Here is a 21,682-nt window from a genome sequence, read left to right as displayed (position 1 = left end):
TCCATTAGCTTGAATTGTACTTACAAAGAAAAGACAACAAATTATACCAAACATTATGGAAAATATTATAAACCATTTATTATTCATAAGATTACATTTAGTTTAAATAACAGATATCTTAAAATAATCTAACAGATAAGTATATGAAATATTTTGTCGATTATTTCTCGTATTTATATAAATTTACGTGTGTGTTTTTCTTTCTGACATTAAACATCTTATTTGCAATTATAATGAATATGAATATTTTCAATCTACTAATTAATTGTGATCGATTACCAGCAAATACAAAATATCACAGCATCGCTAATGGTTAATTAATAAAGAATGAAAAATAAAATAACAATTTGTAATAGGAATGATGAAAACAAAAGTTGAACAAAATTTCGTCAAGCATCGTATGAACTATATATATATATATATATATATATATATATAGTTCTTAATTTTTGCACAATTATTTATTACAGATATAGTATATAATTGTATTTGCTAGTTTATAACATATGTAATAAACATTTCGTAAATTATAAAGATGAAAATTTGAAGTTAAGTAAAAGGCCTACTTTGCTTCTAATAATATACCGCCAATTTTTCAATAAAATTTATAATAATACAATAATCAATAGTTATGCATTTATAATTTAATATATTCAACTTAAGCACATAGCCATGTTATTTCTTTTGTGCTTTACGTATTTTCAATTGTATTAAGATAGACTCTAATTTGTCAACTTAATAAAGCCGATTGCATGGATATAATCGATGTATTATAGTGCAAAAAAGAAATAATGAAGTAAGCGTATTAATGAATATATTTTATCGTTAGAATTATTATTTTAAGCAAATCTTTTTATCCATATAGATGATCCTTCCTTCCTTCCTTTCTTCCTTTCTTTCTTTCTTTACACATCGATCTAATTTCATTTGTATTAAAAAATCTTAAGAAATATTACGTATTAATTAGATAAGCTGCCAACTCGTCTAAAATGTTTCTCAATTATATATATATATATATATATATATATATATATATATGTTTCTTTCTTGTAGACACTGTTTTATTACAATACCCCTTTAATATCCAGCCAATTAGTAATTCCTTAACTTTCTCTGTACATATAAGATTTTATTCTAGATAACAAATTGCTAACTAACTTATTAGTAAAATGTATATAAGGTTAATATAAAACATGCACGTATACGATAATAAACATATAGATGCAAACCTTGGTAATAAAATATTGTGAAAATTTTGAAGAGCGATAGATAGACCTAGTATGCTTGAACGCTATTAAATTATGTATATATAATATGATACGTACATATTGTATTTAAAGAAGAAGAAGAAGAAGAAGAAGAAAAAAAAGATAAATGTTAACATAGTAAATAATGAGGTAGACCTATCCTAGACAATGTATGAAGAATCAAACGATTCGTATGCATTTGGGTTTGGTCCATTATTACTAATATTGGATTAATACTAAATTATATGATTTTTGTGCCCAAAATAGGGAGTATATGCGAAAATCACGTAACCTGACATTAACGCACATACCCTGACATGGTTTTTTTGTACTTTGAAAACTTATAATAAATAGTAATAAATAATAAATAACGTGTACTACTTTTTCGTCAAAGAGTCTACAAAGATACATTGCAAACCACATAGTTAATGCATTACGTTATAACATAGTTAATGTTACGTGATTAACGCATAAATTCCTCTCCCAAAAAATAACAAATCAAATATAAAACAAGATACCTAACAAATATATATTGAAAAATCAATGAAACTTTGTGTGAGTTTATTAAAGCAGCTCTTTTTTCCAGCTGGAATGCCATGCATAAAACAAACTTGCTTAGTTTATTTCTCCTTTAAATTGTAGTAAACATCCCACTGCCCCAAAATAACCCTGAAGAGGACAAATATTTCATTAGATTTCATTCATCATAATTCATTAGTTGTTTTTATTGTCTATTATTATTTTGGTTATATCTAACCTCGTGCTCTAAAAACAGAGCTTTCATTGTTCCTTTAGACCAATAATCCATAGCATAGGCCAATAATTTCATAGAAATAGGATTGACCCTAAGGAAGTTACCGACAAATACCACCTACAAATCCAACAAAAAATGTGTTCTTTTTCTCTCTCTCTCTCTCTCTCTCTCTCTCTCCAATATATGTCGAAAGTAAGTTTAGTTAATAGTGTTTCTTGCTAATATTATTTTATACACATAATAATATATATATATATATATATATTACCCTTTCTAGTTTTTCATTAACAGCACACATACGTGCTATGGAACCAATATTATTGGTGATAGTAACAAGGGTTGCACGAGCAAGATCCTCTTTTGTAACTGCATTACGACGTTCTTTAGAGTTCATTTGTCCAAAACTAAAGATATTGAGCAAAATTATCAATTATAAGTGAAACAGTGAACAGAATAAAATGAAAGAAAAGATTAGATATTATTTGTATTATTGTTTACCTGCTAGCAACGATATCCCCAGGAAGACCGAATGGCCCATAATCACCTCCGTAGATGTCTTTTACTAATTTATCTACTTTAGTGTTGTCGCCACCTGTTGCTAATTCAATAGCTTCTTCAAAAGTATTACAACCGGTGAGTAAACAGCATAATCCTAAGAACGTTCCACCACCTAAACTGCAAATATCATTTATATGTTATACGTAAGGTTCATAATATATGTATCATTTCCAATTATATACTTACCTTGTTCCAGATATTCTCTTATAATTCTCTGGTCCATACACTGCCAATATACTAACACCTGAACCTATATTTACAAGCTGTAACAAAGGAATTTTCAAACGGACATTGACAGACAAACAGACAGACAAACAGACATAATCCATTTTTCTTGTGTATTTAAATAACATTAATATGACATACCAAAAATGGATAAGGTTCAGAAAAATCATATGGTATTTTTTGACATCTAGTATCATCCGTTGGATGAGACCAATAATAGCATTCGTATGGATTAGTTATTTCAACATAAAGTATGCCACGTATTAAGCTGTCAAGTTCATCAAACTTTGCCAAACTCATATTCACTTCCTATAAATTAGAAATACAAATTCCTTGGGTATAATGGGGGTATAATGTAGACAACGTTGATAAAATTGACTAGAATTTCAAGTACCTTCTTGAAATTTTCTTCAAATTTGAATGCTCCGCCACCAGTTGCGCAAACAGTTGTCACAAGATTTGCCATACCTTTAGATTTTGCTAATGCTAGAAAATTTCCCATTTCACTGGTAGGAAATCTAATAAAGTGTAAAGTACCACGCCTGCCTCTAATACAAACGTTGTTCATCTATAATATAATATGATATATATATATAACATTTATCTTGAATATATAATTGAATGGATAAATCGACACAACTCATACCTGCAAATGCGTATCTCTGTGACCTGTTTTTCCATAGGCTGAATGTTTCGTAAGATATCGTCGAATATTTTTCAGCGTTTCAAGTTCAGCGTCAGCTTCATCTCTCGTTATATCTTTAGGTTCAAAATATACAAGTTTACATAATGTACCACCTATATCCATTCCGAACCACGGCATTGCTATAAAAAATAATTATATACAATAATAATATGATATTTCGAGTATATAGTATTTGAAGAATTTTTCAAAAGGAACAATTACTCTATGTACTGTGGGGGCGGGGGGGGGAAGGCAAAATAAAAAAGCTAATAAAGGTGTTACATGTGAAGCTATATGATAAATAAACCAAAAGAGATATAATGCAAACAATATATGAATATAAATATACAAATATAAATATAAATATAAATATGAAGGAAGGAAGGAAGGAAGGAAGGAAGGAAGAAAGTACATACATAAGACAAAAAATCTATAACACAAAAACAAGTGAATTGAATATATATAAATACTATAAAAATAAAGATGAAAATAAAATTGGCTAATCCAAGCGCACACATACAATTTATTGACTCACACGGTGGTGAATTATTCTTTGATTCGCTTTCCATCATTCCTGCTCCAGAATAACCATTAGATGCCATGATTTTTTTTTCAAAATGTTCTTATAACTCTGCTTTCGATACATAGTTAGATTCTAAATTTCTTATCGTAAATGTCTGCACTGTCACGAACAACTTCTTAGCTATAAAAAAAAGAACAAGCAAAAAAAGGCAAAATAGTTTAATAAATGAACATTAAATTTGATGTTAGGATAAATAAATAAATAGAAAATATAATAATACAATAGCTCTGTTTGACTAAACTCTAACTTAGTCATGTATAAAATGCTCTCTCAATGCTAATAAGTATAGTTAACTTTTAAATGGACTGAACTCTGTACCGCCATTTATCTTTGTAGAAGCAAAGGTTATACCTTAATTATGCGTGTCATGAACAGGAAACATGAATAGATATTAACATAAGTCAAGTTAAATATATTTTATTTATTTTTTATATTTTCAATGTGCATAAATGCGAAGCTTCTCGTCGGGAGTTTCAAATCAAATCAAATCAAATCAAATGAAAAGAATTAAAAACAATGGCAATGTTTTGTCAAAATTACATAGTAAATTAGTAAGCTCACGGTTGCTGTCTAGGCGCTTTAAAATCAGGATATAGTACAGGACAATCTACGCAACCTACCTAAAGGTAGTCCTTTATGGATGAAACAGAAAAAGATCTTAAAGAGCATACTATAAAATATATATTATTAAAAAAACATTATTTAATCTGAGAGATCACAATTATTTGACTATTAAAACTATTGATCATTATTAAGATATTAAATGAACCAATACAAGCAATTATTTCTATTTCATAATTTCCTAAATTATATATGAGTCATTTAGGATTATTATTTTATTTATTTATATAATTAGCAATAAGAAATATTTTCTTAATATTTATATTTAATAAATGTGTTTTCATTATAATTACACTATAAAAATAAGAATAAAAATAATTTTTCGAATTATTTGAGATATTAACGAAACAGTACTATACGACTGTATATGTTTTGACGAAAGATAATAATCGTCATCAATTTAGCAAGAGAGAAAAATAGAGATCAAAAACGAATCATACGATCGGTTAACAAACAGGAAGTGACCTAAACTCTTAGAGTCTCACGTGACACCGATGATTTCGACCTTGCTAATGTTTTTATTCTTATTATATACACCGAGAGATACAATAATGCAATTAATAATCTATCAAACGAGTGCGAACAAAAAAAAGGAAATAATAATATTAATAATAAGCGCAATATGAGTGTACAAAGGCGTGTACGAACGATGTTTCTAAGCTCTTGCAGAGAAAAATGAAAACGTAATAAATACAATATCATGTTAAAATAACTGTAACTAAAAACGGTACATTAAGCGATAAAATGACACTGTGACGACGAAGACGACGAAGACGACGACGACGATGACGACGACGACGACGACGACGACGTCAATTGTTTTTCAGCTTACCTGAGGACGTCATTTTGTGTGTAAACAATTCTAATATCCTCCGAATTCTAAGAAATATCCAAACATATTATTCCTGTTAAGTGACAGATAGAAATATATTATCTTCAGTTATCGGTTATCTTTCGACATATAGCGATAATCTTGACAATTCTTCAATTAGAAATGTACATTTTCCTTTCATTGGTACCAAATCGTTAATTGTTAAACGTGAACGTTGATCCATAGTCTTTGATTTGTCTTTCTTTACGCATTTATATTACATGGTCACAATTTATGATAACAAAAAAAAAAGACACTATAATCGATAGAGAAAAAGTCACATAAACGTTCTTATAAATTCGTATTAATGAAAGTCGAATAGAATGAAGAAACCACTAACCAACCGCACACACCATTCTTATTTATCTGACAAGTGCTAAATTACTAGCGCCATCTTCTTTCTCTCGCTCTTTGGAAGTACATTGATCGATTACTGTGTATATGCATACGTGCTCTCACTCACATATGCATTTTAAATGTTCATTCAGATTATGTAAAATTATTATCTAGATCAAAATTAGCATTTAGATCGACACTGCAAATAATAGTTCTTTCATTGATCTATGATTTTATTACTAAACGATAGTAATAGTATCTTTTTTTTTTTTTTTTTCAATTTTCGACTTAAAGCAATTGTATGATGAGCAATGTATATCGTTATGTATATTGTTTAAATGACAGAAATCTAAAGTTTTTTCCTCTAATAGTTTATTTTGGATATTTGTTCATATACACGATACATCTTATACACCTAGGATACATATACTACCTTAACGTGTCTGCCATACAACACGACAATGACGACGACGACGACGACGACGACGACGACGACGACGACGACACAATGATTAAGAACATTGCGCACGAGCCATCATTGAAATTTTCTGCGCTTTTTGTACTATGTCTGGGCAACGTCTACGACGTACAAGTCTACAGTCCTGAAAAAAATCCTTCATTTCTTGGGAACCCATGCGACCCATCAGAATAAGTCACCAAACCTACGTTGATATAATGTTATCTTATAAATATTTCTTTATGATGGTTTGGATCCTTATAAATAATATTATTATTACAAACCTAAGCCCCATACTCTTCCGCCACGAAATTCTCCCTCGAACTTCATACCATCGGCTCTCCAAAATACCCCATGTCCATGGAACCAACCCTGCATGAATTCACCTTCGTATCTATATGTATTGGCGAATAATAATATTATTTAACGTAATATCAATAGGTTACACTATATAGTTAGACAATCAAATGATTGTCGTTAACAAAGTTTATACGTACTTTGCTCCATCGGGAAATATAATAATTCCTAAACCGGAACAAAGTCCATTCTGAAAGGAACCATCGTATCGTGTACCATCAGGAAGAAGAAACGAACCAGCTCCATGTTTCAATCCTCTGTTATTCCAATCGCCAATATATTTTGTTCCATCATCATATTTGTATGCACCTGTCTTAGCCACACCTATAGACAGATTTGACAACAACGAATTTCAATGGTTTCTTTGTTTTTAAACATATTACACAATATATTATTTCATTTATTTGTCACTTAAACAAATAAATACATTTCTATGAATTTCTATCATTTAAGATCTTACCATCACCCATGCTTCCAGCAAACTAATTTCATTAGTAGGAACTTCCAGGTTTAAATTCAATTACTGAAATTAATTCTTTATTTGATTATGAAGCAGTATGTATACAGTATAAGTCTACCACATTATATAAATAATCTTGCTTTCTTTTCTTTTTTCATCATTTTTTTCAATTTATAAATAAATCTTCATATAAATATTAAAGTAATGTTTTATTGCATTTAATTGAATCTTTGTAAATGTAATTTTACTGCATGTCATATCCAATAAATATCCTATTCAAAGTAAATGCATATAAACAAAATAGATTATTATTATTATTATTATTATTGTATGAGGAACAAATTCTATTTTTAAAGGGTAATAAAATGAGTGTACGATTTTAAGAATGTAAGATGATATTTGTACATATTATGCGTATATGTATTATTTTTCTTTTCTTTTTTTATGCTTTTACTCGGTTCGATTCGGTTCGGTTCGGTTCGGTTTGGTTAATTCGTTTTACATGATTTTTAATTAGTAAGTAAATTCAGCAATATGAATGAATTAACAAATTTTATTTCAACTATTATAATAGAATTAAACTTTAATGTAAATTATTTATTAATTAATTAATTAATTCATTCATTCATTCATTCATTCATTCATTCATTTTTGATTCCACCAGGCGTGGAAACTAAAAACCAATGGGTTCTAGCTTTTACAGCTGCTTTCCTTACTAAACGTTTTTTATCGTCAAGAACCTTTTGCAGTTTTTTTAAAACGTTTGGTTTATATGTGTTAATCAATATAGCAGGATAATTCGTGTAACTCGTCAAACAGTCTAGAGCTACAATTCTGATGTTCTGAAAATGAAATTATAATTATTAATGATTATTATATAATCAATGGAGGGGATGATGTAAATAATAACTAACTAAATAAATAATTACCATTGATTTGTGAGTCGTCAATTGCAAAAGTTTTGGAAGAAAAGATTGCATCTTATCAGAAAAAATCGTATGTTTTGTATTTAATAACAGTTTTAAAACTGTTAAGGTAGAAAGAACCAATTGTTCATTATCCAAGGATAAAGATTCAAAGAGAATAAGAACTAACTGTTATTGGAAATAAATATTATTATCATTATTATTAAAGAGTTATTTAAGAGTAATAATATTATTAAATAAACAATATAAACTTACATCTGATAAATGCATATACAATAGTTCGGTAGGCATTTCTTCTATTAAATAAGTTAAAGCAATTAAATAATTTTGTCTTGAATTCTTTACAAAATAATTATTTTGCTTTAATAAATGCTGAAATATTCTTTGTTTATAAAACATCTTTATATTACAAAAGTTTTCATGCGTTAAAGCATCCTCCACATTACACGTTAACATTTTATATTCTTCAGCAACATATTCACCTACTTCCTTATGTTTCAGTATTTCTGTAAACTACAAATATAATATAATATTATTATCAATTATTTTCAGTGCAATCATATCATCTTGTGGGTATTCTTGTATTTTTTATTAATTTCAACAAATCTATACGTACAACATTGAGACAATCTTGAGAATTATAACTTCCTTTTGTAACAGCTGCTTTCGTTAACCAAATATATAAAATAACAGTTGCCCGTTTTGTATTTATATCAAAATTAGATTCCAAATTTGTCTTAACTTTTTCTTCGAGATATAAAAAACAATCTTTAAAATGTTCCATGTTGTTCATTTTGTTTAGTATTACGGCAAGTAATTGACAAGATATCATTCTTGTAATAGAATTAGAATTATTTATAGCCAAGTTGTATAGACTTTGTAATAAACATTTGTCAAGCGTTAACTTAACATCTTGTCGTAAAGAAATAAGTAAACTGATTATCACAGTAACAACACTAGTATCGCAAGTTTGTTGCGTTATTTGGACAATATATTTATCCGTAATCGTTTGTTGATCCACAGTGGAAAGACCTCTCACAATACATTGACAAATATTCGATATAAGGGACAATTTATCAGCAGAAGTATGTTTGGTTGCAAACAATATTAATCTATCAACTATGTTACATTCATTGTACAAATAATATTGAATATCAAAATTGTCTTTAGTTGAAACAAGTTTATGAATACAATTTAATGCGGTAAGACTTATCTCTGAATTAAGAGAATTGCCTGCACCAAGAATTTTTGGTAAAATTTCATTAGTCAATTCTGGAATTTTTGCAATTACGGATAATGCTTGTAACCTACAAATTGTAACTTTTACATTTGTATCGTCTGAAATATACAAATATATTGATTATTATAATTAGTTGAATATAAATGAATTGAATTTATTACCTGATGATTATTTACCTGTATCTATCTCAAGTTTTTCTTGTGTCAATGTTAATACTTCATTTGGATATAAAGTAGCGAATTCTGCAAGGCACGCATGACAAATCTTTATCAATAACAAATTGCCGTTATCAATTTCGTTACATACAGTATCGTATAATAAAATTCTATGAGTTTGATTTAAATAAGCTCTTTGTATGGTCAAACCAATAAGTATTTTACTTCTTAACTCTATATAATTATCAGTTAATCCATCAATATATAGCTGCGGAATGTCTGTCCAAGTTAATTCTGGGATACCTTAAAGAAAGAAAAAAAAAAAAAAAAAGAAAAAGAAACATAAATTGTATGAAAATATTATTTTGGCACATGAAAAAATCACAATATGAAATATTATAATTTTGAAAATTGTATCATTAATATAATATTTATCATTAATTAAATACATACTTTTGATAGGGAAACTTAAGTCAGAGGCAATTTTAATGAAATTATTTAAAGTATCTATTATGATGACTTTATCCAATAATGTTTGTTTTGTAGAATAATGACCAAGAAAAATTGGCACTATAACACGTAATACGTGTATACAAGTTTGTTTATTCACCCTTGCTACAGCTTCTAATAAATTTGTTATCGGTCTGAATAAACTTAATTGTATATCGCATAAAGACATTTTAGTATCCGTTAATATTTTGTCAATAAATGTTTCGTGGAGTCTTTTATTGACAGTTATAATTTCAATTAATGTAGCTAATGTCTTAAGGGTAGCATTTTTCATTTCTAAATCACCACCAGACATAACATCTTTTCTCATAATAGACCAAAGCTCTGAAAGATATGGTTCCAATCTGTTCGCACCAAATACATTGGCACTTTTGCATAATAAATTCAAAGAGTCCAATTTGGCAACTTTAAGATCGGAAGATAGTTTTTCCATTACAAGTGGTAAACAAAATTCAGCAAATTCAGGAGTCGCGTAGAGACAAGGTGCTAACAATTCTGCCAAGTCTTCTCGCGTTATACTGACCATGTCCGCATTGATCTGCAAATAATGATCTATTATGTCGCCGCATACAAATATTATGCAAATATTTCTAATATCATATATCGATATAATTACAGGATTAAAATCTATCGGAAAGTAACACGAGATAACGTCAAACATTTCTTCCGTTAAATGTCCCAATTGAAATTCTTTGATAAAATTTGGAAGCACGTTGAACAATAACATAAGATTCCTAGGATCACGTTCGCCATCAATAGAAGATATAACTCCGTAAACAAAATTAGCTCCCATTTCTTTCAAATCATCCAATTTATTTTGTAATAGTGTTATAAAAATTTTATAGATGTTACGACGATCTTCTAAAAGTTGAGCTTGACATTGAACATGTTCAAACATGTTTGTGAATAAATAAACTGGTGCGTCATGAGGTAGATTAATCATTTGAACCTAACATCAACAAAATGATAAGAAAACATGCAAAAAATACATCTATTAAAAAATCATCTATTGAATTGTTTTGAAAACACTAATACTACTAATATTTACGTACTATTGTTAAAATTCCACGAATAACTGCTGGTAGAATGGTATGATGATCTTTTAATCTATCACAATAGAATACTATGATAAAATGTAATTCGGATTCATTAAGAAAGTCATTTGGTATCTCGGAGAGTATGTAGGAAAGTGTAGTGATTCCTCTTTCTCGAATGTTGACAACCTCATTTGTTACAAAAGGACCTAATTCTTCAACTAATGTACATAATTTTACATTTCCTCGTTGTATCTCTGGAATATTATTGAAATAAAATCATTATTTTATTCTTAATACAATAAATTTGTATCATGTGAGAGGTTACAATATTTTGTCAAATATTTGATATAAACATTAACTTATAAAATTGCAATATATACCTTCATACAAATTGAATAGTTAGTACAATATATAACTATAATACTCACCCAAGGCTATATCTTTACATAGGGAAAGTAACGCTAGTCTATCATTAAAATTAGCCGATAACCTCTCTGCAAGAGTTGAACTTGCTGGAGAAGCCATCTCCAAACATGCCTTCAGGCTATGTGCTCTCTAACAACGAAATTGTAGTACGAGCTAACCTCAAAAATTTTATCATATGCATTCTCCATTACTTTCAAACATACTTTTAAAGTAAATTTTTTGTTCGATGATTTTATATACATATACACATGATGCACCTCATCATCACACCAATGATACCAACCAGGACGTGGGATTTTTCCCACGTGGGAGCCTTCGTGCGCATGCGCAAGCTGACGTCACAGCTCGACGATGGTTATTTCCATTGACGTAACTATGTGCAACAGTAGGTACGTGTAAAAGTCCCTTCTCAGTTTACCGTATTTCAATTGTCACGGGAGTCTAACGATACCCCATATTTGGGTGAAGTATATACGTTACTGAGGATTAAATAGTGCGCATGCGTGAGAAAAATTCCCTGCCCCCACAACCACAACCACCACTATCACACACACATTATGATGCATGTGAGATGCATCGTATATTATAACATATATGGGTTGATCATCGATTATTTACGTTGAATCATTGCGAGGAAAAGTAAATATAAATAGGATAAATGATAACGATTCTAAAAAAGAAAATAAATCAAATGAGACACAATTAATGAAAATTAAATTGGAACATTTGGTATTTCTATTTGAGGTTAGATTATAGCGCCCCTCGTGGCCAGAGATTAACACTATATAAAAGTAAAATGGATGAAAATGGCATGTGAGGTGTTGTTAAATTTCAGTGAAATGTTTAGTTTCTTTAGCCGCCTAGAATGGGAGGCTGCATAGGCATAACAAGGGCTAGAAATGCCTCAGTCGATGACACGTCAGGAAATTCAACGAGAACTAGTTCAGGTAAAACTAATAAGAAAATCGGTCAACTCAAAATTACGCTTAACTTTAACTAACCTTGAAGTAGTTTTTCTTTTACCTTCAGATCTGCTCTGTAATGCGTCTTATATGTATATACACCTGACATCATTTGTTTCAAATGAATTTATCATTTGTAATTATGGTTTTTGTTTCTTTTCATTATAATTGATAACGTTTTAACGTAATAGCTGTGGCAATGATATATTTATCCTCGCGTTGAAATTATTTGTGTTTTATTAGAAGATTTGTTGTCTGAAAGACATCAGTTTTGTTTGTAAAAAATAAAAAAAAAAAAAAAAAAAAATGATTTTGTAAATTGTTTATCTATTAATTCTTCGTATATTTAATTATACGAATGTTAGTATTGTACGAAATAGTATACATGGTGCATCGTGTAATGCAATGGTTGATGTGTACACGTTGTTGTTACATTATTTACATAGGAAATTCAAGAAAAAATCACCCTCTTTGTCACGAGGTAATTAGATGGAAGTCGGACGTACCTTTAACCGAAGGTCAACTAAGAAGTAAAAGAGATGAATTTTGGGATACGGCTCCTGCATTTGATGGAAGAAAAGAAATATGGGATGCATTGAGAGCTGGGGCGACCGCAGCAGAAGCACAGGATTATCAATTAGCGCAGGCTATATTGGATGGAGCTAATGTATCCGTGCCAAATGGTTTCTTAACCGAATGTTATGACGAATTAGGTACACGATATCAAGTCCCTATTTATTGTTTATCATATCCAATTAATATTGTAAAAGAGGATAGCGGCAGAGATTCACCAGCAGATTGTTCAGGTAAATAGTGACAAATATCAATATTATATCATCAAATGATTGCTTTGTCTAACATCGGCTTTGTGTTAATATTATATTTGTTTAGAACCAGTTGATGGGGGAACTGAACAAACTTTAAAATTACGACTATCAACAACTTTAGGAGATATTAAATTACCTGTATACAGCAAGGATACTATCGGTATTGCGAAAAAGAAATTACAAGTATGTATTATTATTATTATTAAATGAAACAACAAAAGAGTATTTCATTGGTATTATGATTTCAATTATATTTGATATTTGTACAATTAGAGTCAAGAAGGCCTAGAACCATCACGACAGCGGTGGTTTTTCGGTGGAAAATTATTAGGTGATAAGATGCATATAGAAGAAGCTAAAGTGCAGCCGGGTTATGTAATTCAAGTTATTGTAAATCCAGAAAAAACAGATGACAGTCCAGCTAAAACCAGTTGAATTTACATATATATGCGTATATCGACGAAGTGACCAAACAAAACACACCGCTAAACCAATAATAATAATCCATACTAAGCACATTCTTGCACATATTCAAACAAATGTTTAGCACTTTTAATTATATTTATCAAATTGTTAAATTTGTGTATTCATTGAAATTGGTTTGATACAATAATAATTCATTGAATTTAAGTTGTTTCAGGATTCGTTCGTTCGTTCGTTCGTTCGTTCGTTCGTTCGTTATGAAATATAATATATATATATTCTGTCTATAATATTTCGATTAAACTATAACAATGACTAGCAAATAGCACGGAGCATTGCGCGTGTGTGTGTGTGTATGAGAATGTGCTTATTTTACTCAATGTTATCTATTTACATGTACAGTAAAAATCGACTGAGCTATATCTTCAACATCCAATAAGCGAATGCAAATTTAATATACTATATGCAAAGTTTGACAATTATAAACATTTCTATTTAATTAATATTGAAAATGATTATTATCGTCATTATAATATTGTTACCAATGATAGTACTGGTGCTGTAAAAATATAAAAAGGAAATAAGAAAAAAAAATAACATATTTATGTAAGAAACTATAAATAATCTTGTTAAAAGCTATTACATAATTAACAATCAGACAAATAAAATGTATCATTCATATTGGAAATTACAGCGATATTGTTGATAGTTAATCAAAGCAAAGTGAGGAATAACTCGATGGACAATAACAGAGAATAATTGAAAGAACATTAATATTAATTATTTTCTTTTATTTTTATTATAACTATATTACTATTATTATTGTATGTTTTATTGTATTCCTATGGTTTAACGAATGTAGTATGTTATTCATTTGATTAATATATTATTTCAATATATTTTATTTTATTAAAAAAAAAAAAAAAAAAATTAATATTTTACAGCACCGTATATATTTCATTATTAAATTTATAAATTATAATATTTTATCCAGCAGTGTAAAGAATTATGAAAAGCATAACTTTGCATACTTTGGAAAACATATATATATATAAATGTGTATACACACATCTATATATATGTATGTATGTATAATTTGATATGGCCTAAATAAAGGCCTGAAAAAAAAAAAAAATCTATGATTCCTTCCTGTAAGTACTACTAAGAGATAATAAGATTAAGGTCTTTAAAAATAATAATTTATAATCAGATGAAGAAAATAAGACTATATCATGTGAAGATGACATGTGGAACTGAAGTATCATCTTTAGCACAGATTTATTTATAAATATTATTTGTCATTTTAATCATGTTGTCTCATGATTTCACCTACCTATATGTTGTCGTCGTAATATATTACGCACTTGCGGTTAAGGGGTTGAAATAAAATTGGTAACACGTTGCTAGTCATACTTTTTGGCATTGTTCAACGGAAAAATGTGTTTTTTGTTCCATATGTCACAGAGAAACAAATGACCTAAATTGTAATAATAATAATATTATTATTATTGCAAATATTATGGCATAATATGCTAATGAATTTTTTAACTTTACTAACATAACTATTATGACATATAGCTTATTTCATATACATTCTAATTAATTATCAATATTGGGTTGCAGTGTGACAATGTGTGTGCGAGAATATGTATGTTATTTGGGGATGTGCGAGTACCATCTAACATCTAGTCGTGGTAAATTTCATATTAAAATTATTAATAAATGAGATCAAAAGTGAAAGTAAAAGTAACTCAATGATGATGATAACAATAATAATAATAATAATAATAATAACCAATTAGCGAGTTTAATTTTTCAAATGTCTATTAACTAACTATTAATATTAAAACGCGCACATGTACAATTATATGTAGCTCACATTATTCATGAAAACTTGAAGAGCTATATTGAAAATATTGAAAAAAGACAAAATATATCGAATCATTTAGAGATTACATTTGATAATATACAAATTTTCTATAAGTATACCTAATATGATTAATTAAGTCCCATTGTCTAGAATACCAAACTCTTGGAGTATTCGCACATTCCTCATGTATTTATAATATACAAGATGGTTAAAAAAAAAAAAAGAAAAAAAAAACATGAAGTATTGTAAGCTATTTTTTATAGAACAGTTAAAAAAAAAAAAAAAGGTAATTGAGTATTACGGCCTGTCGCGTCGTTAACACGAATAATTGAAAATTTGATGGAATTTTGGTTGTTTTGGAAGCACTTATAAAGTTACTACATTTAAAATTTAATTAGATAACTTTTTAATCGTATCATCGATGGAAATTTTATTTCATTGTTGCAGTGACAATTGTGAATATAAGTGCAATAATTGAGATAACGAAAAAGAAAGATAGAAAGAAAGAAAGAAAGAAAGAAGAAAAAAGGTTTACTTTTCAATGCGGATTATTATGTTTTTTTTCTTTCTTTATATTGAGAATTTGATAAGGGCATTAAACGAGATACAAGAAGTAAGAAGAAATATTACAGAATCGAGAGAAATTTTTTCAAATGAATATTAACAAATGTCGATCATTTTATAGCTATGTTACTTGAGCAACAAAATATTATCCGTATAATAAAATGCAAAGAAATGTTGGTTGTAGGCTGAATATATATATATATATATATATATATATATAATTTTTTTATTAACTAACAATAAGATGTATATGAAAATTGTACTGACTTGTAAGTACGCGTATTTATAATTATTTATACAAATATCTTATATGCAAATGAATAATCGAATGAAATTTGAAGGAAAATTTATTCATCATATTAATGCAATCATTTGAATTTTGGCAACACCAATTTTTCTTATGTTCGTAATAAAATAATAACAAAGATATAAAATTTCACGATATAATTAAATATAAGATATTTAATCTTACGTCAGTTATTATTATTATTATTATTATTATTATTAACTATTAATATTATTTGTGGACAAGTTGCAGTTGTATTATATTTATTAGAATGATATGAAAAAAAGAAAAACAAGTATAAAACCTATTTCATATGCAAAATGAAAAAGATAATGGTATTTGAACGATCATGCATTTCTTTAGCACATAATTAATTAATAATATAACAGAATGTTGAACAGTACTTTTGCTTAAAAAATAAACAAATATGAGTGTGTAAAGTGTGTTAAAAATATCAGTGTCAGCTTTAAAAAATGCAATTCGCACTGTTTAATATATAGATAGAGATATGTATACATGATATATATGATTACGCTTTAAACTATATATTGTATAACATTATTAATTTTTTCTTTTCGATATAGCAGTGCGTTGTATATTTTTTTTTTTGTAATTTTTTTCTGGAAAACGAATGAGTTTAAAAAATGTTTTACTTTTCGCATTTGTGAATAATATGATTGAAAGCAAGCAAGCAAGCAAAGGTAATGTTGCATTTAATTTGTAAAACGCATTAGCTATAAAATATTTCTTGTTATTACAACTTAGCTATTGAATCGTTGGTCATCGAAGGTTTTCCGTGATAATAAATTTGATTAGACTGATGTTAGTATTGGTATATCCCAAAATTGGGTTGTCTGTAAATGTATCGTGACAGAGATTGCATTTTGATCGCTCAATTGGTATTGGAGTTATTAAATATAGTTTATTTAAAAAATCATTAAAAAACATTAACTATCAGAAGATAGTAGTCGGATAGATAGATAGTACGATAATATCCATAAGTTTGTAATAATAACAATTACAACACAAGAAGAATATAACATCGTTGAATGTGGGCCTTTTGATAATAACTCAAACTTGTAATTTATTTTGTCGCTCGTTCAGCTTAATATTTTTCATTAATTAATAGTTTTTATTTGTATTTTCTCTCAATATTATTTGACAAATAATAATATTCATGCGCTATTTATTAAAATACTCATATTTTATGCAGTAAAAGAAGGTATATGAGAGTAAAAAGTGCAAAAAAGTAAGCAAAAAAGTAAGCAAAAAAGTAAGTAAAAGAGAGAGAGAGAGAGAGAGTAATATCATTTAACAAATGTAACATGTAAATAAACATCTTTACAATGATATAAAAGTGCAATTCCAAATGCCTAATAGAGCAGTTGCCTAAATATTTACATTGCTACGCTGGACCAATGCGTGATAATTTGTTGTAAGAACGACTCGAAAGAACGACTCGAAAGAATTGATTGATTGACTGATTGACGATTGAACAATGTAGCAAAACTGCCAATAACATATTTGATATTTCTGGCTAATCGGATCTTATTGATGAGATATTGAAGACAATTTTTCAAACTTAAAAGCTACCAAATAAACATTGTGATTAAAGGGTAGTAGTTGTGAGTTTAGCAAACGTACAATACAACAGTACATTTTTTCAACTAATCGAATGAATAATGTTAATTTAATACTTTTAATTGAAAGTATGAATACATGTCCCCGTATCGACACTTATTATCGACAACAAATTACGACATTTACGTTACTACATAATTCATATTCAATTCAATAGATATTCATTATTATTATTATTATTATTATTATTATTGTGTGGTTTTTATTACTTTTTTTTCGTTTTTCATTCCTTCATGAAGAACAAAAATACAATTATTATATAGACCGTTAACTTGACGATTGTTAGCATAATGAAATTAAACAAATTCACCTAAATTCATTTCTATACGTATTTAATTATAATATATAATGCATTGTCAAATAAAATCTAATGTTGTGAAAATTCTCTTTAACGATTCTTTCATGTGAATTTTATCTATAAGTTGTATCAATTTATACACAAAATCAACTTGAAAGTATGTTGATAATTCATTGGAAATCTTGTGATTGTCCTTTTAATACCAGAAATTAGTTATCACAAACAAATGACTAATTTATTATATTAGGAAATGCTATTCTTGTCAAAATCTTTTATCAAGTTTTGTACATGCTAATGGAAGATATATTATTGTTCATCGATTAATAAGGAAAATTTATGTATTTGTATGAATTAATATCATCTTTTTTCTAGAGATTATTCCATGCCAATTATTATGCAAATAGAATGCAGGTAGCTGTGTGTGTTTCATGCAGTGACAAGAAATAATCAAGACAATAATATGATGATTAGAGGTAAAAATAATAATTTTCTTAGGAAAAAGAAAGGAAAGAAGCAAATATTATAATATTGTTAAGATACATTTATTTTCATATCATATAAAAAATATAATTGTTTACATTGCATTATACTTTTTAATCATTTAATAACAAAAATATATTCTAAAATCTGTATTTTATTACCGACTGGGGAAAATATGTTTTACCATCTAGCGGTACTAGCTATTAATTCATTCTTACCGACTGGGAAAATATGTGCCGCCATCTAGCGGTACTAGCTATTAATTCATTCTTACCGACTGGGAAAATATGTGCCGCCATCTAATAGGAAAAGCATATACTATTTATTAATTAAATTATATTACTGTAGATATAAGTTTTAAAAGGCTCGTTTCAAGAACTATTTGTGGCTTCTTCGGATCCCTGCTAGTCGTAAGAAATAATAATATTAACTTTATTTTATTTAAATTAATATAATTATATTTGCGTCATTATGACGTAGTAAAAGGGGGTGTTGAGCGAAAGGGTTACCGCCAAACCCATTTAGTTTTTTTTTCCTATGTTCTTCAATAAATATAACTAATGAGAGAAAAGTGTTTCATAATAATAATAATAATAATAATAATGTAACTTTAGCATATACTAAATGATCAAAAAATCGATTTTCCTTATGAAGATTAATATTATTATTATTATTTACTTAAATATAATTTCTGTATAGATTAGGGGGGTTTTTGATAAAGGGATTGAAGAGGTGGGAAAAAATAAGTGGAAAAAACGTTTGCAAGTACACTAAGCTGTTCGCTTTCTATTTTGTCCATATGTTGTTTTTTCGAAAAATCGAAACGGTACGAAAAAAGGAAATGCTTACTTATTTTTCGACGCGAGCCGAAATCCGAAGAGAAACATGAATTTTCCTTGACAACGGTGGTGATACGACGACGTTTGCGCTTTTCGAAATTCGTTCATTGTCAGATGTCGGCTAATGTAATGTAATTAATTAAAGTTAGTTCATTAATTACACATCGCAACGCGCTTGTTTATTTGATAAAATATTTAACGATCAAACACGTGTATGAGTAGGTACTCTCCCAATTTTATCTTACATTCACGCATTCGCATTCTCTCTCTCTACTTTTTTTTTTTCAATTTTTTTTTTTTTATACCAATGTCATTTCTGGCCTTCGATTTATATATGTAATTATTAGAAGAAGAAAAAACAAGAAAAAAATGTCCAACACAATGGCAGTCTGTTCTCGTGAAACGGAAAACGCGATTCGAGTTTTGCAGCAGTGAAAGGCTCTCGTCCAAAGAAAAGATACAATTGTTGATCGATCAAATGTAAAAAAAGCTCGAAAGGTGCTTTCCGTCTCAAATTTTCAAGGAACTTTACTTTTTGTTTGTATATTTCTTACTCCGATAATCATAATCATAATCATAAAAATAATAAAAAAATCCTAATACAATAATATTAATAATAATATACACAGTAGTAAAATAATGTAACGCTTGCAGTTGCATCGGATGGTTTTTCTATTTTCTTCGGTTCTCCCTTTTTTCCCCTCGCATATCAAAGAAAGATCGAATAAAGATCGAAGCTCATTTCTCTCGAGATGTACAAATGTTCAAAATGTAAATGTCAGAAGAAGAAGAAGAAGAAGAAGAAGAAGAAAGGAAAGTATGACAAAAGATGAGGACGACATTTCTGTAATTCCACAAGATAGATCTCCGATTCACGAGTTATATCTATTATTCGACGCGTTATTTTATACTTTGCTACATTCTCTCTTTCATTCATTCATTCATTCATTCATTCATTCATTCGTCAATCATACATTCATATAACGGTCAGGTCAATTTTTTGTAGACGATAGATAAAAAAACATGTCCGAAATAATGCTACTCGCTTAATTAATATCAACTCTCTTCTTGTCTTATCATATAACGTTAATTATCGTGTAATATTTATTAATTACTCTTGTGTTCTTCTTCCTTCTTTATATCGCGAGCATTTCGCTCGCTAATTTTAATTCATAAAGATGAATTATTCGCGTTTGGTTTGATCGCGAGTAGTAGTTAGAGTGGCGACCGAAAGGCCCAGCCGGATGGATATATATATGTATATAGAATTTCTCGATAGAAAAATAACATACATTTGTCCGTGCTCGTAGTACTTTGCCGGATCTCATCACATTGCCACTCTCACTTTCAACACACACACACATCTCCTTTTCATAATATCCTTCCAACTAACAATAAAGCCGTTCGCTCGCCACCCCAAACTTGTATTATACATTTCTGTTTCTTCTTTTATTTTCTTATTCATTATTATCATCATCATCATCATCATCATCATCTTCAAATGTAAAACTCGCTTTACAAACTCGACTAAACTTTTCAACGAGTCTTTTTCTCTCTGTTTCTCAGCCTCTCTCATTTCTAATTACTATCATAAAAGATGGATGATGCGAACGGTGATTGTTTTCAATGAAATCATATTTATTACAATAAGAATAAGATAGATATTCTCAAATATCTGTCTGCCTGCTGTGTGCTTTTGGCTCGATCTTACGGGGCCGAGACGACGCGATTATTCATTTTAAGCGTCTGCTAAAAAACAAAAGAACAAATAGTTTATTCTTTAAAGGGGGAAGACTTGTTTGTGGTGGTTAGTTTAATAATTATTCAACTACCGATTCGCTATTTCAAATGACAAATAAATAGTCGTCAACATGTGAAATAATTGTCTTCCACCCTTAAGCACGACGTTGGTTGGTTGCTGCCACGAGGTGGCTGTGCTACGGGTGGACCAACAAATGCCTTACTGCCTTACAAGCAGACCTAATATTGGTGGAAATGATTGAATCACTAGTCTGGAATTCGGCCCAACGAAATTTCGGCCCAA

General features: G+C 28.7%; 4 protein-coding genes across 7 annotated transcripts; 1 reads left to right on the top strand and 3 right to left on the bottom strand.

Annotated features, from left to right (window-relative positions):
* Positions 1-53: 53 nt before the first annotated feature.
* Positions 54-5,647, bottom strand: fbl (pantothenate kinase 3 fbl). Of its 4 annotated transcripts, none has more exons than XM_015332683.2 (10): positions 5,506-5,647; positions 3,990-4,172; positions 3,431-3,609; positions 3,179-3,352; positions 2,926-3,093; positions 2,746-2,822; positions 2,500-2,676; positions 2,270-2,405; positions 2,005-2,118; positions 54-1,916 (listed from the first exon to the last, which is right to left on the bottom strand). In XM_015332683.2, exons 2-10 carry the CDS (start codon positions 4,069-4,071, stop codon positions 1,863-1,865), a joined length of 1,161 nt encoding a protein of 386 aa, XP_015188169.2. In that variant the 5' UTR covers positions 4,072-4,172; positions 5,506-5,647; the 3' UTR covers positions 54-1,862. The 4 variants fall into 4 exon arrangements, with proteins under 4 accessions (XP_015188169.2, XP_015188172.2, XP_015188173.1 ...); XM_015332686.2 differs by having other exon boundaries at positions 4,005-4,172; XM_015332687.2 differs by lacking the exon at positions 3,990-4,172.
* On the bottom strand, positions 5,604-7,313 carry rtp (MORN repeat-containing protein retinophilin). Its single transcript, XM_089176638.1, is given in 5 exon segments — positions 5,604-6,491; positions 6,493-6,542; positions 6,622-6,731; positions 6,835-7,018; positions 7,155-7,313. Coding segments are annotated over 5 exon segments (453 nt in total). The 5' UTR covers positions 7,165-7,313; the 3' UTR covers positions 5,604-6,392.
* Positions 7,314-7,689: 376 nt separating this feature from the next.
* On the bottom strand, positions 7,690-11,730 carry Mms19 (MMS19 nucleotide excision repair protein). Its single transcript, XM_015332689.2, has 9 exons — positions 11,451-11,730; positions 11,038-11,276; positions 10,602-10,934; positions 9,929-10,523; positions 9,497-9,778; positions 8,697-9,418; positions 8,336-8,593; positions 8,084-8,248; positions 7,690-7,996 (listed from the first exon to the last, which is right to left on the bottom strand). Exons 1-9 carry the CDS (start codon positions 11,545-11,547, stop codon positions 7,796-7,798), a joined length of 2,892 nt encoding a protein of 963 aa, XP_015188175.2. The 5' UTR covers positions 11,548-11,730; the 3' UTR covers positions 7,690-7,795.
* A 306-nt stretch (positions 11,731-12,036) lies between these two features.
* LOC107072614 (ubiquitin domain-containing protein 1) lies at positions 12,037-17,737 on the top strand. The gene is made up of 4 exons (XM_015332690.2): positions 12,037-12,395; positions 12,857-13,216; positions 13,302-13,420; positions 13,511-17,737. Exons 1-4 carry the CDS (start codon positions 12,314-12,316, stop codon positions 13,670-13,672), a joined length of 723 nt encoding a protein of 240 aa, XP_015188176.1. The 5' UTR covers positions 12,037-12,313; the 3' UTR covers positions 13,673-17,737.
* The last annotated feature ends 3,945 nt before the right edge of the window (positions 17,738-21,682 follow it).

Source organism: Polistes dominula, unplaced genomic scaffold (assembly GCF_049000335.1).
Source record: "Polistes dominula isolate Pdom_NZ unplaced genomic scaffold, Pdom_raw_medaka contig_80, whole genome shotgun sequence".
Lineage (NCBI taxonomy): Eukaryota > Metazoa > Arthropoda > Insecta > Hymenoptera > Vespidae > Polistes > Polistes dominula.
The sequence above is the reverse complement of the archived record's forward strand: the minus strand, read 5'-3'. Positions and strand labels throughout refer to the sequence as shown.

Bases quoted from the DNA above. Each gene is read 5' to 3' on its own strand.
- Mms19 (XM_015332689.2), bottom strand. From the start codon at position 11,547: ATGGCTTCTCCAGCAAGTTCAACTCTTGCAGAGAGGTTATCGGCTAAT. The intron at 10,935-11,037 runs GTACGTAAATAT...TGTTGATGTTAG, and splicing joins TTCGTGGAATTTTAACAATA to GTTCAAATGATTAATCTACC. The intron at 7,997-8,083 runs GTAATTATTTAT...TTTCATTTTCAG, and splicing joins TGACGACTCACAAATCAATG to AACATCAGAATTGTAGCTCT.
- fbl (XM_015332683.2), bottom strand. From the start codon at position 4,071: ATGGCATCTAATGGTTATTCTGGAGCAGGAATGATGGAAAGCGAATCA. The intron at 3,610-3,989 runs GTATGTGTGCGC...TATTTTTTATAG, and splicing joins ACCGTGTGAGTCAATAAATT to CAATGCCGTGGTTCGGAATG. The intron at 2,823-2,925 runs GTATGTCATATT...CCTTTGTTACAG, and splicing joins CTGAACCTTATCCATTTTTG to CTTGTAAATATAGGTTCAGG.
- LOC107072614 (XM_015332690.2), top strand. From the start codon at position 12,314: ATGGGAGGCTGCATAGGCATAACAAGGGCTAGAAATGCCTCAGTCGAT. The intron at 12,396-12,856 runs GTAAAACTAATA...TTATTTACATAG, and splicing joins TTCAACGAGAACTAGTTCAG to GAAATTCAAGAAAAAATCAC. The intron at 13,217-13,301 runs GTAAATAGTGAC...ATATTTGTTTAG, and splicing joins TTCACCAGCAGATTGTTCAG to AACCAGTTGATGGGGGAACT.